Below are 15050 nucleotides of genomic sequence, written 5' to 3'. Positions count from 1 at the left end.
TTTTCTAGGAATCAGTGCATTTCTGCTAAGTTGTTGAATTTATAAGCATAGAGTTGTTCATAGTGTTTCCTTTTTATACTTTTAATGGCTGCAAGATCTGTACTTACATACCCTGTTTTGTTCCTTATATTGGTGATTTGTGTTTTCTCTATTTTTATTCTTTTTTCATGGTAGAGGTTTATCAATTTTATTGATTTTTTCCCCAAAGAATCAGCTTTTTGTTGCATTGATTTTTCTGTATAGTGCTCCTGTTTTCAATTTCATTGATAACTTCTCTTATCTTTATTATTTCTTCCTTCTGCTTCCTTTGGGTTCATTTTGCTCTTTTTCTGTTTTCTTAAGGTAAGAACTTAGATTATTGATTTGAGAACTTTCCTTGTCTCTAATAGTGTTCTTTTTTAAGGCCTTTCTGATAATCAGCAATTTTTTAACCTTAGTTGTTATTTCTAATCATTAGTTTCACTAATAGTTCTTTTACTATTCATATAAAGCTCCATGTTAACACATCTGTACATAGATATCCCAAAGGCACCTCAAATTAAACTTGTCTAAAACTAAACTCTTTATCTATGCTCTCTCCTGGACCTCCCAGATCTGTAACTCTTTCTGCTTTTCTTTTTCTCAGCTAATGATTGCTACTATTTACTCAGCGACTTAAGGTAGGCTATTTCTAGTTTTTCAGTAAGTAAAGATGATTATACTTCTTAAGTAGCTCTTGAATCTTGTCTTTTCAGTAGAGTCCTGCCACTGCCTTATTTCACGTCTTCTTCATCTCCCACCTAGAAAGTAGAGTAGTTTTATAATGTTTATGAAAAATATCAGCTCCCTGCCCACATCCCATTTCTCACTCCCCAGAAGCAATCACTTTTAATTATTTTAATTGTTTTTTTTTTTTTGTGAGGAAGATGGGCCCTGAGCTAACATCTGCCAATCCTCCTCTTTTTGCTGAGGAAGACTGGCCCTGGGCTAACATCCATGCCCTTCTTCCTCTACTTTATATGGGACGCTGCCACAGCATGGCTTGACAAGCGGTGCATCGGTGCGCACCTGGGATCCTAACCAGCGAACCCTGGGCCGCCGCAGTGGAGTGCGCACACTTAACCACTTGCGCCACTGGGCCGGCCCCTATTTTAATTGTTTTTTAAAAAATAATTTTATATCACTAAATACCATGTATGCTGTTACTTTTTAGTTTTTCCATTTTAGGCCTTCTGCACTGACTTCCCAAAATGGGAAGCAAGGATTTAACTCTTTTATACCACCCTCAGATTTTATATTTTGTATATTGCATGCATACATAGTTGTAATATATGTAATATATAATATATATACCACCCCATATATATACACATATTATATATATATATAAATATATATATGCATTAAAGCAGACTTTTCTCTCATCTTCCCAATATAGCTATATCATAAATTACACATAGATCAGTGTTTATTATTTGAATTATGATTGCATAAAGGTTATTCACAGCCTGGCCATGTCACATACTATATTATGTCTTCTTTTTTTTTTTTTTTTTACTAGTTTTTGTTTTCCTTTGAATTTATTTCATCATTTGCTTAGTTTTCTACGTACTTACTAGTACTTCATTCTCTAATACCCTGCTTTTACTTTGAATCTATCAATTTCACCTTCTGGGATTCATTTCTCTCAGAGCTTTCTAATCTCTAATCTGCCATCTGGATTGTTGCTCTCTTGGTCTGACACTGAGCTAGGTTCTCCCTTCTACAGGAATCTTGTGTTCCATCTATTTCTTTCTATGTTGACTTTCCTGTTTTGTAGCTCTTACTTATACTTTCTGTTTCTTGATTTTTTCCCTTGTTTTGATATAACACTTATTCTATCAGCTTCCTGAGAGAGTGCATGGGAAGTAATTTTTGAGATCTTGCATGTCTGAAAAGGTCTTTATTCTGTCCTCACACTTAATTGATAATAGTGGTTATCAAATTCTGGCTTGGAAAAACTTTTCTTTTAAACTTTTAAAGATTTTGTTCCATTGTCTTCTAGCTTTGAGGGCCATTCTGATTCCTGAACCTTTGTGTGACCTCTTCATTTTTATGTTTTATTTCTTCTATGGAAGTTTTCAGAATTTTCCCCCCAGTACAGAAATTTCAGATGATGTGCTTTGGTGTGGTTCTGTTTCATCCACTGAGCTGGTATTTGGTGAGTCCTTCCAATCAAGAAACATATTTATTTCAGTTTGGGGAAATTTTTTTGAATTAGGTTTCTGCTAATTTCCTTCCCTATGTTTTAGAAAGCCTCTTATTCTAATGTCTGATGTCCTAGACTGATCTAAATTTATTTTCTCTCCTATTTTTCCTTCATATTTTTGGTAAATTTCCTCAAATATGTACTCAACTTTTTATTCCAATCCTCTATTGATCTTTGCCTTCTGCCAAAATTTTTATTTTGCAAGAGCTTTTTGTGTGGTTTTATGTTTATGTATTTTAAATAGCGTCTAGTTCTTGGATTTCATGGGTTCAATATCTTCTCTCTAAGGATATTAATGATTTTTTAAAAATGTTTTATTCTTCCTGGATTGTTTCTTTCAGCTTTCTTTATCTTTCTGTTTTGTTTTCGTCTTTCTTATGTTAGAGGCTTTCCTCAAATGTCTGGTGATCCTTGATTGTACATTTATATTCAAGAATGAGACACTAAATTGTAGGTGGGCCTTGCTAACTTACTATGAGATAATTTGGAAAGACTTTTTCATTGGGGGGTGTCCAACCATTACCTTTAGGACTTTTCTCTTTAATTGGTCATAGTCTCCAGAATAGAATCTTCCAACTCTTCCCTGGAGATTAATAAGCCTAGTGGTAAGCCAGTGTTCTCAGAGTTGTTAGAGAAGGGACTAGGGGCTCAATGTTCAGTTTGTAGACTTTTACTTAATCCCTTGCAAACTTTCACTTAATTTCCATTTTTTGTACAGATTCCTTGCCCTCAGCTCTGCCTGGTGTCTCCAATCTAGAGTTCATCTGGTTTACCGTCTCCAAAGAAAAGCCTTCTGCCGATCTTGGATAGGGAGAATCACCCAGATATAGGATGTGGAGGAAAAGAGCGGTCTGCTTCTTAATCATTTATATTCCTACTTTCAATACCACTTTGAATTACCTAGTTCTGCTAATCACAAATCCTTTCTAGCGTTTTAGTTACAATTTTCAAAGTTTTGTTCTTGTCTCCTGCCTTGTTGTCTTTGTTCTTATGCTTTTCTTTTTCTTCTTTAAAACAAAAAAAACACAAAACTCCCCACTGCTATTTCACAGGTGTTTTGGAATGGAGCAGCGGTAAATACATGTGTTTAAATCTTTAACTAGAGACCCTGCTGGTCTCCTTTCCCCAGTCTTTTACCCTATTCCAATTCATTTTTACACTACTGCCAGAGTGATCTTGATATAATGATACTCTGTTCTAATCATCTCTTCATTAAAGCCCATCAGTAGTTCCCATTGCCCAATGATAGGTTGTTTCTCTGCATAATGTACAAAGTACCCTGTATAATCTAACCCTTACCTGCTTCTCCAGCCTCGTCTCCAGCCTCGTCTCTTGTTTGCAGCATTACTTTTTAAGAAGTATTTATGGTTTTGCTAACACCCAATGTTCTTTCCTTCTCCATATTTTTGGTTATTCAGTTGATTCTACGTGGTGTGCCCCACCCCATCATTCTCTGCCTGGTAGCTGCTCCCACGTCAGGCCATCTCTTCTATGAAACCTTCTTGACTCATCATTCTCATAGCTTGTTCTACATATGATATTGTCAGCATTTATCATCCAATATTGCAGTTATTTATTTACACGTCTGTCTCATTTACATGTCTCAGTGGAATTTGAGCTCCTTAATGATAGAGATTATGTCTTAGTTATTTCTGTATCTTCAGAAGTTCGCAATGTCTGACGTGAACTTGAGGGCCAGTATGTGTTTTTAATTTATTTGTTTCCTGACATGTACACAGCACACTGTACTCGGCTTTTGATGGAAAAAGAGATACAAAGCTAACAGATACACAAATATCTCTCCATGTTATTCAAAACTCTACATTTTAATGGCTGCTAAATTTTTCATTGTATGGTTATACTATAGTTTATTTAACTGGTACCCCATTGTTTTGTATTGGTTAATGTTTCCAACTTTTTGCTATTTTAAATTGTGCTGCAGTGAACCTATATGTAGCTAAATTTTAGGGTACATCCATGGTTTTGGACATAGATAAAATTCTTAGAAGTTAAAATGCTGAATTAGGAGTAATGTCTGTTTTAAAGGCTTTTGATTTATAGTTCCTTCCAAGTAAGTTGTACTAATTTATATTTTCACCACCAATTCATTAGGGTACACATTTTTCTGCACTCCTTCCATTACTACTACTTCTATAATCATCATCACTACCACCACCATAATCATTATCATTCCTTGCTAAAATTTATAGATGAAAATATTTCCCTTGTTTAATTTGCTGTCTCTGGTTACTAATGAAGTTGAGTATTTTAAAAATGTTTGTAAATAATTTGTATTTCATTTTCTAAGTTGCCTATTTGTATCTTCTGACCATTTTATATCCAGATATTTTTTTCTTCTACTGCCCCAATTTTTTTTCTAGGAGAATGAGAGGTATACTATAGCACTGTTTATGAGAGTACATTGTTTCCTTTGACAGTGAATTTAATATTATCTAATAATATTTATATGTATAACTTAAAATAAAAATAAGTACAGTAAAGCTGTGTCCGGGTGTAATGACCAAATTGCTTATTTTCATAACTTTCTGTAAGAATCTTTTAATCTTCACCTAAAATATTTGCAAGTAGGCTAAGGTGAAGAGAAAATCTATCTCCTAAACAGAATGGGGCTGGCTGGAAGCAATTTTACAAGAATCTTTTGGGGGAAGTCATTTTTAAGAAATATTTTAAACACGCAAATATACCATCTTAACCAATAGCTGTTTAACTAAAGCTACTGAATTGTGCAAACATCACACAATCCAGTTTTGGAACATTTCCATTACCCCAGAAAGTGCCCTCATGCTTGTTTGTGGTTAATCTTCATTCCTACTCCAAATTCCAGGCAATCCCTAATCTACTTTTTGTCTTTATAGATTTGCCTTTCTGGAGTTTATATAAATGGAATCATAGTATACGTGGCCTTTTGTGTCTGTCTTAATGTTTTCAAGGTTCCTCTATGTTGTAACATGTATCAGTACTTCATTTCTTTTTATTGCTGTGTAGTATTCCAGTGTATAGACATACCATGTTTTGTTTATCCATTCATCACTTGATTGACATTTGTGTTTTATTTTCCAAATATAGTTTTAGCTCTTACATTTAGGTCAATAATCTACCTTGAGTTGATTTTTGTGCATACTTAGAGGTAGGAGTTCAACTTCATTTGTATGGAGATATCCAGTTGTCTCTGTACCATTTGTTGAAAATATGCTTTCCCTCACCAAATTGCCTTGGCACCTTTGTCAAAAATGAATTGACCATAAATATAAGGTTTTATTTCTGGACTTTCTTTCTGTTCCATTGATTTCTATGGCTATCCTATGCCAATACCACACTCTCAATTACTGTAGCTTTATAGTAAGTTTTAAAATTGGGTAGTGTGATTCCTGCAATTTATTCTTTTTCAGGATTGTTTTGGCTATTCTGGGTCCTTTGCCTTTCCATGTAAATTTTAAAGCTTGTCTATTTCTACAAAAACAGCTTGCTGGAATTTTCATAGGGATTACATTGAGTTTGTAGATCAATTTGTGGAGAATTGCCATCTTAACACTATTGAGTCTTTCAATCCATGAATATGGAATATCTCTTCATTGTTTTAGATTTTCTTTAGTTTCTTGTAGCAATGTTTTGTAGTTTTCAATGTCCAGGTCTTATACTTCGTTTGGTAAGTTTTAATTCTTTTTGATGCTATTGTGAATGGAATTGTTTTCTTAATTTTATTTTCATATTGTTCAGTACAATTATTTTTTAATAATGTCAAAATGTGTATGGTGTATTTCCCCCAAAATTTTGACTATCACTAGCATTTTACTTCTAGCATGATATGTAATTTAACAGGCCTGCAGGAACCAATCACTGATGCATATCATGGGACCAGAACTCTGGGCAGTTAAGTGCCTTGGTGCAGTTTTTGCCCTTAAAGGATGAAACTCCTAAAAAATTTAATACAGAAATAGTCGTGAGAATTCAATTTGAAGACACAACAAAATGTTTATAGTAAGGTTCTCTTAATAATGCTGACTTTTGTTTCTTGACATTTCATTGATTTTTAAAATTTTTATAAATGTACTCCTTTGCATTTAATATATATCAATCAGCAAATTAAGTAGATTGTGCTTATGTTGACACTTCTGGCCTCAAGTTAATAGTTTGTTGTAGTGCTCGTTTGTGCTTCTATCACATTGAAAAATGGTGTTTAGGGAGAAAAGTTGAACCTTGCAGTTAGTTATTACAGCAAAAAGGAGATGTATTTTGCCAGACTCAATGTGCACTGTTTTTCTAGCCTTTCGGTAGGCAACCATCATTTAAATCACTTGTTCTTAAGGTGTGATCTTGCAGAATGCCTATGTGTCATAAGAGAGGATGAGGTATTATACTTTAAAAACTGAATAACATTGGGGCTTTTCCAGTTGGCTGAAGAAAATTAAAGTATATTGTTTCAAATTTTTAGTTTTTCCCTTGTAAAGTTTTTCTTAAATCTTTCACACCAGTTATTGTTTATCGACTAGCGAGCATTAACGAACACTAATACAAATGACTAAGTTTATTTGTGCACATTAATAGAAAAACTCAGATTATCATGCTTACTTCAACAGTTTATTTTTACTACAGAAAGTTACTCTTTTATATGGCAAAATTAATGGTACTTTGTGTTGCTCTGCCCCTGAGCAAATTTAAGGACCACCAAGTTAAATAAATCGTTAGAAAGGAACAGAAATGTGAATACAGCCAGTGTACTAATTTGCTTATAGGCAGCAAAAACCTACCAATTTAATGACCAACTTGTATGTCACTTTTAGGCTGTAATGAGTAAAAAGCGCTTAACACTTCTCTTGAACAAAACATAAATGTCAAGTAGACTGTTATTTGTCTAAAAGCTATGGAGAGCAAATCAAGAACAGTCTTGTCCACTGTTTTTATAGTTTCCAAGCAGATAGATGAATGTTTTTTTTCTTCTGAATTTTCTATACGTAAAGCTATTAAAATCAATATGTAAAGTTTTATGAATCATATGTTGAAGGGAAAATGTAAGTTATTATGTTCCTGAGATTAATATGGTCAAATATTTTGACCTGAGATTAATGATGCCTGACTTTTCCACCTACAGACATCCTTCAAAGAAGGGTAGAAGAGGTAACACAGGTTTTTGAGGATTGTCGTCGCACGGAGCAGGAACGCAATATCAGGATTGCTTTTCGTTGAATGACCATATCTTCAGCATGTTGTTTTGGGATATACATTAACTACAAATTTTGATGATGTTAAATAGAGTAGTATTTACAATTACTAATTAATCTTTGGTTGCAATAAAGTGTGCGTGTATTTGGCTTTTTTTTCCATTTAAATATTGCGCTGTTGAGAATTATACTGTAGTTTGGTTTTTAGTATTAGCAAATCAAAACTATATTAGCCCTTTTGTCTAGGCAGTAACCTATTAGATCTTGACTCTGTGTGTGTAATTTGTATCTTATTCTCCTAGATTCCATATCTTGCCACGAGCACACATCGTCCTTCTAACTCCAGCCAGATCATAGAGAAATGTTTGCCAAAAAATAAATGCCAACCAGTCTTTACTGGGTGCCTGTTGACATTTAATGTACACTGTATAGTGCTAGATACTATGAAGTCTCTCTCCTCAAAGGAAATTACTGTCTAGTTTGAGATATAATTAATGCCTATCTGTATAAAAACAATATAGCCAATAAAAGCAAGTGTGTTATCAATTACCAAAAGTGTGCTATAGAAATTCAAAGGGAGGAAAAGTTAGGGTGGATTTGGGACTTGAATTAGGTTGTTTTTAAAAGGGCAAGGTTCAGGCAGTTTGTTTATTTTTGATGTACAGGTATCCTCGTGTTTTACTTGGTTTTAGCATATGATTTCTAGTTGTTGGTTTTTGTGTAATTGTTTGTTTTTTTTTAAGAAAAAGCTTTGTTCTTAGCTTGGGAATAGTCTGATCTCTTGTGTTTCATGTTTCACCTAAGTCATAAATAAAGGTAATGTTCTAAAAAATAAAAGTATAATACCAAAATAAACTACTTAAAAGTTTTTGAGTGACTAGAGTTTAATTTCCTGTAATTACTCAGCTGAATTTTTGTTGTACTGACTGCACGTGACCATCCTGAGGGGGTATATGTTACGGGAAGAAAATATTTTTGAAATGAGTATTAGTGATTTTCATCACCTTATGAGTAAACTAAATATCAGAACTTACATTGCCTCTTTTTTTTTTCCTATCCCAACTTCTCAAAGTAGCAGCTTCTTATCAGGTGAGTTTTTCTTACCACTCAAAATTATAGAATATGAAAATAATCCAGACACCATTTAATTTTGTGGATGATTTCTGTAGGAAAACAGCTTTTGAGTATAATCTTGAATAATCTCTAATTTTTGAGTCTAGTGTTATTAGTATTATACCTTAGATAAAGACATTTTCCCTATTGTTTTTGAAGATTCAACTCTTGTAAAGTAGCCTGTGCATAAGTTAATTTCCATGTTCTGTAAAGAGAATGTATTGTATTGGAGGAAACACTGGATTTAGTCTTGTCCCTGCCTAATTAACTGGAGAAATAATTCCATTTTGGGCATTATCTTTTGTCTATAATATGAATGAGACCATATTAAGTTTTTCCCAACTGAAAGAAACTAGTTTTCATTTCTCTGAAGTTTTGCGATTTCCTTTCACTACCAGTAAATGCTTACTGTAAAGTTCCTCAGTAAAATAAAGAAAGAGGAGGATACTATACTCCTATTGACTTTTCACTGGGAGTTCTAGTGTTTTTTCCAGGATATAGAAGAGGCCACTGGATGGCAAGTGGCTTCCAGATCAATACAGTAACACTGTAAGATTTACTAGTAGATCTCAATGTACTGTCTGGAATCTGGAGCCTTGGACTAAATCATCTCTCAGGTTCCTTCTGACTTTAGTTCTAACATGTGTCTAAAAGACATGACATCGTTGAACAAATATTAATTAAAAGATCAGAAATAACCTGTTTTTCCCAGTAATTTTAAGGCAAATTTTATGTTAGGTACCAGAGTCTTGAGCCCCTCCTAACCATTGTTAAAGACCAGCTAAGATATTAGCTGAAGGAGAATTCTTAAATTTATCGTGTTGACACTTTGCTGGTGCTTATCTAGTTTTTTTGTCCTTTGAAAAAGATGCTATATTTATTCTCTCTATAACAGCATTTATACCATCTCATTTGGGGAATTTGAAAGACATGCACAGTTGTTTTCTCTTAATATTTGATGAGTGATGCTATCCCTCTTCAAGAGAAGATTTTTGTTTTTAGCATCTTCTTCATATCTGGAAATTATAATTGCTTCATAATGTAGTCATCAGAAGTGTGCTGTGAACAAAGCACCTAAAAAGGACAAACTCTGAAAATACGTCTATGTTAAGGAGGAACTTCTGGCTTAATTAAACTAAACTTGTTAAATTGTTAGACAAATGAGACATATTTTTCAGTTTGTCATAAATTCTTTTAGGGTTGAAATTGTGAAATTACCTCATGGTAAGATCTCTGTGCCCAGGAATAACATCTAGAAATCTCAAAGCTTTTTATTCACTGTCTGATATCCTTTCAAAGCAGGGAGAGGGATGCTGTGGGAAATGCAATAGCTATTATTCCACAGTTAATAAGTTTGGCAGAGCTAGAAATAGGCTGGTTTTCCTTCTAGTGCAATTTTCTGAATGTTTGTCCCTTGGTACCTACCACTCGGACTGGCTACAGTTATACACATAGAGTACTTCCTTATGACCTTGCTTTCTATTTGCAATTCCACCCTATGTATGTCTTTTTAGCTATTCATTCTTCACTCATCCCACCTAGTGGATTTGTAATGTAGTGTGTATCACTTCAGTATCAATAGGGTGCATGTTATATTAGAAGTTGTATACAAGTCTGGTGTGGTGGTCAGTGTAGTATTTGTTCCACCCTTTGCTGCCTTCCCACGGGACAAACACACTAGCAACCTTGGTGTATTTTTCCATTCCCTTATAGATCAATGTGTCAATTGGACAGTTTGGTTGAGCAGCAGAATTCAGCCCCACCACCATATAGGATTTACCTGGCGCAGGCTATGATATGACCCACGCTTTGTTTATGCTTACATTCTGTCCATGTTCCGTGCCAAAGCCACAAATTGGTGCAGGTTATATCTGTATTCATTCACCTGTGTGCTTCAACAGCAGTCATTTGTATATGACTGGTTTTGAATAACTCTAATACTTTCGGTGACATTTCCAATCTGTTACAAGTTCTCAGGATAAGAAGTACAATGTCTTCAAGTAGCTGCTCTTTGGTCTTATCCTCTAACTTGAGCATGGCAATACAGACGGTTTGAATAAATCTGAACATACTGGATAACCTTGGAATATTTGCTCATAGATGACCAACCTAGCAAGTGACTTTGAAACCATACTTTTGTATAGTACTTTACAATCACCCTATTCTAAGGTATTATCCCCATTTTACACATGAGAAAACTGGCCTAGACCAGTTAAAGAAACTCATTGAAACTCACATAGTCTCGTAACTTGAAAAGCGTTAAGTTCAAGTCCAGATTGCCTACTATGTTAAATTGTCAATAACTCTGGGCACAGAGAAATCCAAGCAGTCTGACCCCCAAACCCATGCTCTTTTTCTTCTTTGGCTATTTGTGATATAAGAAGGGTTCTCTTTAATAAAAAATATTATTGACTGGGTAATATAATTATGTGGTTCAAAATTCAAAGGGTACAAAAAGATATACAGTGAAGAGTTTTTCCCACCCTCGTCCCTCACTATTCGGTTCCCCTACCTGGAGGCATTCACTTACTACTTGTTTGTATGTTTTCCCAGAGGTATTTTATGCATATACAAGCACACACATACATATATTCCTTGTTTTATACTCAAATGGAAGCATGCTATATACATTGTTCTGCACCTTGCTATTGCACTAAATATATTTTAGAGATTGTTCACTAGCAGTCCATAGAGAACTTTGTCATCGTTGGGACTGCTGCATAGTTTTCCACTGAGTGGCTATATCATATTCATGGGCATTTGTTTCCAATATTTTTTTATAAACAATGTTGCAGTGAATAGTTTTATATATGATGTGTATATATATATGTGTATATATATATGTACACATACACATATATATGTACACATACATACTTGAGGATACTATTCATAGACAATGAATTGCTGCTCTAAAGGGAATATGCATTTATCTCAATTGTATCCTCAAGTTCCCTTCGGTAGAGGCTCTACCAATTTTTGTTCCTACCAGCAATGTATTGAAAGTGCCTATTTTGCCACAATCTCAACAAAACAAGCATGTTCTCAAACTTTTGGATCTTTACCAATCTGGTAGGTGAAAAATGTTATTTTAGTGTACTTTTAAAAAATAAACTTTATTTTTTAGAACAGTTTTAGATTTCCAGAAAAGTTGCATGGAACAAACTTCTATATATCTTCACTCAGTTTCCTTTAGCGTTAACATCTTACATAGCTCTGGTATATTTGCCATAACTAATGAACCTTATTATTAATGAAAGTGCATAATTTATTCATATTTCCTTAGTTTTTACCTAGGGCCTTTTCTCTGTTCCAGGATCCCATCCAGGATACTGCATGACATTAGTCATTGTCTCCTTTAGTTCCTTTGACTGTGACAGATTCTCAGACTTTCCATGTTTTTGATGAGTTTTCAGGAGTGCAGGTCAGTTATTTTATAGTCAGGACCTGAATACATATGGATTTCTGATTCTCAGGATAGGAAGTACAATGTCTTATAAGCCTCTGTTACAGATAGAGGAGAACCATCAGTGCAAGTGATGTGGTCAAACTTGTCTGATCACTCTGCCTACACTGCGGAGGACGGCCCAGAGGCTCGATTGGAAACATCACATAGGCCGGATAATAAGTCCTTGAAAGCAGAAGCAAGGTTGATAGGGACATATTCCAGAGAAATTAGAAGAGCCAGGATTTGGTGATATTGAATGAGAGAGTAAAGAAGTCATCTAAGTTTACGAGCTGGATATTTTGCCTGTAACCTCTACGAGAAATTCAAGAGAAAATACTTGAACAATTTACAACATACCGGTTACTCAATATGTACTTTCTCTTTTCGTTTTTTGAGCGCTGCCCTACTACAATTCCCAGAGCCTCGCACTCTACCACAATCCCCTTAGAGTCTGCCGCGCAGAGTTCTGGGACTTGAAGTCCGCGGCCTATTTACCCAAGTTAGAGATAGGGGCCTGTGGAAACATGAAGAGGTAAGGGCTTGTCTGAGAGAAGGCGGCGAAGGGAGCTCTGTTCCACCTTTTAACTTTTAAAATGGCTTTTATTACTTTGTGTTTGGGGTATGTCACGTTCTCGGGATGCGGTTTCGTGTGAACGGGAAGACAAAGGAGGAGGGAGGAGGAGAGGCAGGCAAGACAGGCCTGCAGGGTGAAGTTCCGGAAGGGCCGCCGCCGCTGCCGGTTCCCGTAGGAATGCCCTCCCGGCACAGGTATCTAGGCCACGGCGCCGGCCCCAGGAGCTGGACGGATGCTGTGGCTTCTTCCCGTTTCAGACGGACCCACCCAGGTAAAAGGGTCTTGGCTAACTGATGCCCAGCGCCGGAGAAACCCAGACCAGCTCCGCCTTGTCCCGCCCTACCTCGACCTCACCCTCAGAAAGGGGCTCAGGGTGGGCGCATCTATTTGCAGTGTTTGTGTACTAAAGAAGACTTGCTCGAGCCCGGAGAGCATGTAGCGCTTTCAGGTCTTAACGTAAGCAAGTGGTACTTTGTTTCTACAAATTTAGCAGGAAAGTACAAAGCCGGTTCGATGTATTACAGGAACAGAAACACACTGCTCCGAGCAGTTCCCCCTACTGGTTCTGCAGGAAATAGCTTTAACTTGGCTGGTCATTGTTGAAAGCCTGACCTTTACAATTACTGACAGTAACGCAAAGCCTTTTTAAAGGAACCTCATTAAATTAGTTTTGTATTCACTCTGCAAGTAGAATAATCACTGTGGAATAGGGCGGAGCATTTAAAATTCTTACTGATACTATGCTCTCCTGCACTGTCAGTTTCTGCATCTTTTAAAAAAACCGTTTCTGATTTTTCCTGCCTCAAAATGACTTAAAAATGTTTATTATGATATATCTCATACATGAAAATAATGTATATATACAGTTTAAAGAATAATAATAGAAGTCCCCTGTGTGCCCCTTCCATATTGCTTCTCCCTCCCTTCCCCCTGAGGGGACCACTATCCAGAATTTTGCACTAATCATTCCCTTGCTTTTTTTTTTTAAATAGTTTTCCTACATATGAATTTATCCTTAAACAAAGTGTTCCTATTTTTATCCATTTTTCAACTCTTTATAAATGGACACATGTTGTATGACTTTTTTGTGCTTGCTTTTTTTCACTTAACATTTCTTTTTGAGAGTCAAAGCCACTTTAAACGTAGCAAGCACTTTCAGAATTGTAGATAATAAATAAAAATTAAGATACTTAAAAGGAATTTTTTAAAACCCTGGGCCTAAGGATATTTTAAAGTTTCCCAAAATAAGCCTAAGTCTTTCTAGAGCATGGGAATCTTGCTTATAATTATGGGAGATACATCTTCTAGGCCTCATCTTAACCCCAATAGTAAAGGGCTATTTTATAAGGAAGGTGTGCATTGTGTGTAAGTAGGTATTTAGTAAATGTTTGTGGAATGAATGATAAAGGGCAACACATAGTTAGGGAAATATCTTTGAACAAATGAGGTCACTAATGGTAGATAATATAGATAAAGAATATATTTTGAGATTTACTGTCTCTTCTACTTTCTGTATATATTCTTATCTCTACTCCAGGGTAAATAGCTGTGTGAAGAGTGATGAGCATGTCCTGGAGGAGTTGGAAACAGAAGGGGAGAGGCAGCTGAAAAGCCTCCTTCAGCATCAACTTGATACCTCTGTCTCCATTGAGGAGTAGGTATTGATTTTGCAGACAAGTAGAGTATCATAGCCCCTCACCTTCAGGTGACAGACCCCTCTTAAAGCCTGGATGGAACACTCCTCTCCAACCCCCCTTTTCTTGGCAAACTTATACTTATTAGGCAGGATTTTGCTTCTGTGTCTCTTACTCTAGGATGCCTCCCATATCCCACTAAGTCTGGGCTAAGTGCCTTTCCTATGTCTCCCCTTAACATACATAGCACTTCTAACCCAATATTATCATTGCCTCTTTACTTGCCTCTCTTCCACAAAAACAGAAACCATTTTCATCTTTTTTACTGTTAAATCCTCAGTACCTAGCACAGTATCTGATGTATAGTAGGTACTCAATAAATAAATAAATATTTGATTCAGTCATTTATTAGTCCTGGAAGAAGGGATTATTGACAGGTTCCATATCGTTGCAGTGCTGCTTCAGTCTAGAAGTGGGACATGAGAGAGAAATTGCCAATGAGTTTCATTGTGCCTCTTTTCGTAGTGAGCCCCATTTCTGTAAATTATGGTAGCTTGAAGATTTTCTTAGTCTCTCCTTGCTTGTTTTGCAGATGCGTGTCTAAGAAAGAGAGCTTTGCTCCTGGTACTATGTACAAGCCCTTTGGGAAGGAAGCAGCTGGGACAATGACTTTGTCCCAGTTTCAGACACTGCATGAGAAGGACCAGGAGACTGCTTCTCTCAGGGAACTAGGGCTCAATGAAACAGAAATCTTGATCTGGAAGAGCCATGTTTCAGGTGAAAAGGTGAGTGGGGCAATTTTTTTCTGGAGAATAAAGAACGAGAGCTCTTCATTTGGCACTGAGAACCTTTTCATTTTTAGTTCTCACAAAAC

General features: G+C 35.8%; 2 protein-coding genes across 5 annotated transcripts in view; both read left to right on the top strand.

Moving 5' to 3' along the window:
* NUP62CL (nucleoporin 62 C-terminal like) overlaps nucleotides 1–8275 on the top strand; it is a 96272-nt gene extending 87997 nt beyond the window's left edge. The window contains exon 10 of the mRNA XM_058536458.1: nucleotides 7338–8275. Coding sequence (XP_058392441.1) covers nucleotides 7338–7432 — 95 coding nt within the window. The 3' untranslated portion in view covers nucleotides 7433–8275. The remainder of the gene's footprint in view (nucleotides 1–7337) is intronic.
* A 4093-nt stretch (nucleotides 8276–12368) lies between these two features.
* RBM41 (RNA binding motif protein 41) overlaps nucleotides 12369–15050 on the top strand; it is a 63728-nt gene continuing 61046 nt past the window's right edge. For 2 of the 4 annotated variants that reach the window (XM_058536456.1, XM_058536454.1), the window contains exons 1-3: nucleotides 12438–12500; nucleotides 14080–14196; nucleotides 14769–14961. In XM_058536456.1, coding sequence (XP_058392439.1) covers nucleotides 12493–12500; nucleotides 14080–14196; nucleotides 14769–14961 — 318 coding nt within the window. In that variant the 5' untranslated portion in view covers nucleotides 12438–12492. Of the gene's footprint in view, nucleotides 12501–14079; nucleotides 14197–14768; nucleotides 14962–15050 lie in introns of all 4 variants that reach the window. The other 2 variants (XM_058536457.1, XM_058536455.1) reach the window with 2 other exon arrangements.

This window comes from Diceros bicornis, chromosome X (genome assembly GCF_020826845.1).
Source record: "Diceros bicornis minor isolate mBicDic1 chromosome X, mDicBic1.mat.cur, whole genome shotgun sequence".
Taxonomy (NCBI): Eukaryota; Metazoa; Chordata; class Mammalia; order Perissodactyla; family Rhinocerotidae; genus Diceros; species Diceros bicornis.
The sequence above is the reverse complement of the archived record's forward strand: the minus strand, read 5'-3'. Positions and strand labels throughout refer to the sequence as shown.